The sequence below is a fragment of the Echinococcus granulosus genome (genome assembly GCF_000524195.1).
Source record: "Echinococcus granulosus chromosome Unknown EG_S00233, whole genome shotgun sequence".
Taxonomy (NCBI): domain Eukaryota; kingdom Metazoa; phylum Platyhelminthes; class Cestoda; order Cyclophyllidea; family Taeniidae; genus Echinococcus; species Echinococcus granulosus.
Genome location: NW_020170613.1, coordinates 12606 through 14615, shown reverse-complemented (window position 1 = coordinate 14615; position 2010 = coordinate 12606). Strand labels below are relative to the sequence as shown.

Here is a 2010-nt window from a genome sequence, read left to right as displayed (position 1 = left end):
GGGGAATGTACCGATTTCTCCACCCACAGCTTCGTCTTTCTTTCAAGGACTTTTAGGTATTAGGGTTAAAAAAACACTCAAAATTTAGCACTTATGGTTCCGCATATCCCCAAAATGGTGTTATTAAAATTGTTGAGCTTTCCATTCCATGAATTGACTGCACTTAGCAGCGAAATATATATTGCTCGCGTTTGTACCTTTTCTTCAAAACCGCATACATGTAGATAGACGCAACCCTAATATCAAAGAACCATCAATTTTATCCGAAATTACTTTGCAAATTAATGCATATGAACGAAATTCACATCAACAAGAAAAGCTAAAACATCCAAAACTCTACGCAGAGTGATAAATTAGTTGCCTGCACTCGAAATATGCATCCATATTTCAGGCCATTTATAAATAAATAATGTATAAATGCATTAACAGCTGTATGTAGAGGAATGAAATAGCTTTCTAGGGGAAATTTCCCACCCTTTTAGGGTCCTATTTATTTACCTGAATCATGTAGGCGGTACAGTTTGTTGGCACCTCTCATAAACCTCCCTGCAGGTCAGCTTCATAATGGACAAAATTCGGACTTGTTCAGACGAAAGGCCATTATGAGTGAATATTAGCTCTTTTCAGGATGCCTACTTTAATCAGGAAGCATGCTATTTTGCGAAGCTACATTCGTAGTTTCCACGCCTCTGCAATTGCATTCGTCTGCATTTTTTAAAATTTGCCATGGTGTATTCACATGCAAACAAGTGAATGAATAGATGACTTAGTGGAGTGCACCCAAGGCAAGGTGGATTTCTCGATATGAAGTCTTGAATGTGTCACTTACAAACCAACTCAGTGTCTAACTTTGTTTCACCGCTGACCATTGCCAAATCATGTTATTCTATTTACAACGTGGTGATTCTTCATCAACGTCTGTGAATTAGTGTTTACTTTACTGCTGTCCTCTTTCGCTCTCCATTCATGCATTAGGTAATACGACAAAAAAATGAATAATAAATAAGGGGCTGTGTGACATTAGTCAAATTTGAACATATGCATGAATAGTCCACTTAGAGGCTCCAGACACCTTAATGTTCAATACTAAGGCATTTTCTTAAGTGTCTTAGAAAGTGTTACTAAGACAAGTAATGACACTGACCAAGTTGCGAAGGTAAATATACGATGCAAAGACATTCGTTTCTACTATGAGCTTGTCTACTTATATGGCAGATATCGAATATGACTGACAGAGGGTGGTAAACGACGCGCTTTATTTTGAGCTGCAGCATATCGCAATGAAACACGAATTAAGGTGTTCATACGAGGAGCCAAGAATATTTTGCATTAAAAAGGCATTAACATAATCACTAATTTGCTAAACTCTGTATAGCGTGCAATTAATTCATTCCCTTCAAACAAGTCAACTGAGTAGATGGGAGCATTCATTCATTCACGTAGCTATTCATCCACGACATCCTTGAGTACTCTGGGCTTCAGCGACACCTTCTCCTACTTCCATCTTTCTCCTCACGCTCACTTTGCCTTAACAAACGTCCGCATCTACACTTCATCCCTCTCCAACTCACCCTGTTTTTATTCATGCTCGATGCAGCTCCCTCTCAACAACGTAAATGTCTAACTATAAATTTGCTTAGAAGAACATTAATTTTTCTTTTGCATTGAACAAGTCCCATGTATCTTGAAAATTGATTCGCATGGCTTGCTGCCATTTTCACCCCTACTTTGTTACTCCTCTCCGTTAGGTCATCACTGCTATCACCTCAATCCATGTTCCCTGGGTCATGGAAGCGTCTGCAGAATAGAAGTCGCAGTGTCACATGTACTCCATGGGGAATACGGCTTCCCTACTGCAATCGCTAGAGGTGAGAGACGATATATGAGAGGAGGCGAGGTCAATTTAAAGGAGATGAGATGGGACGGGTTTTCCCTTTAGACATACAGGTAGTGCGAATTCATTGAGTGCCTTGAGCTACAACCGACAGAGTACTTGTGCAGTGGTGAGAA

General features: G+C 39.7%; 1 protein-coding gene across 1 annotated transcript in view; it reads left to right on the top strand. All coding sequences in view use genetic code 11, as the record gives it.

The window, feature by feature from the left end:
* The window catches only part of EGR_10554 (hypothetical protein), a gene marked incomplete at both ends in the record, with an annotated part of 1193 nt that extends 844 nt beyond the window's left edge, over nt 1–349 (top strand). Inside the window, one exon of the mRNA XM_024499803.1 lies at nt 225–349. Within this exon, the coding sequence (XP_024345781.1) occupies nt 225–349 (125 nt within the window). The remainder of the gene's footprint in view (nt 1–224) is intronic.
* Nucleotides 350–2010: the final 1661 nt, after the last annotated feature.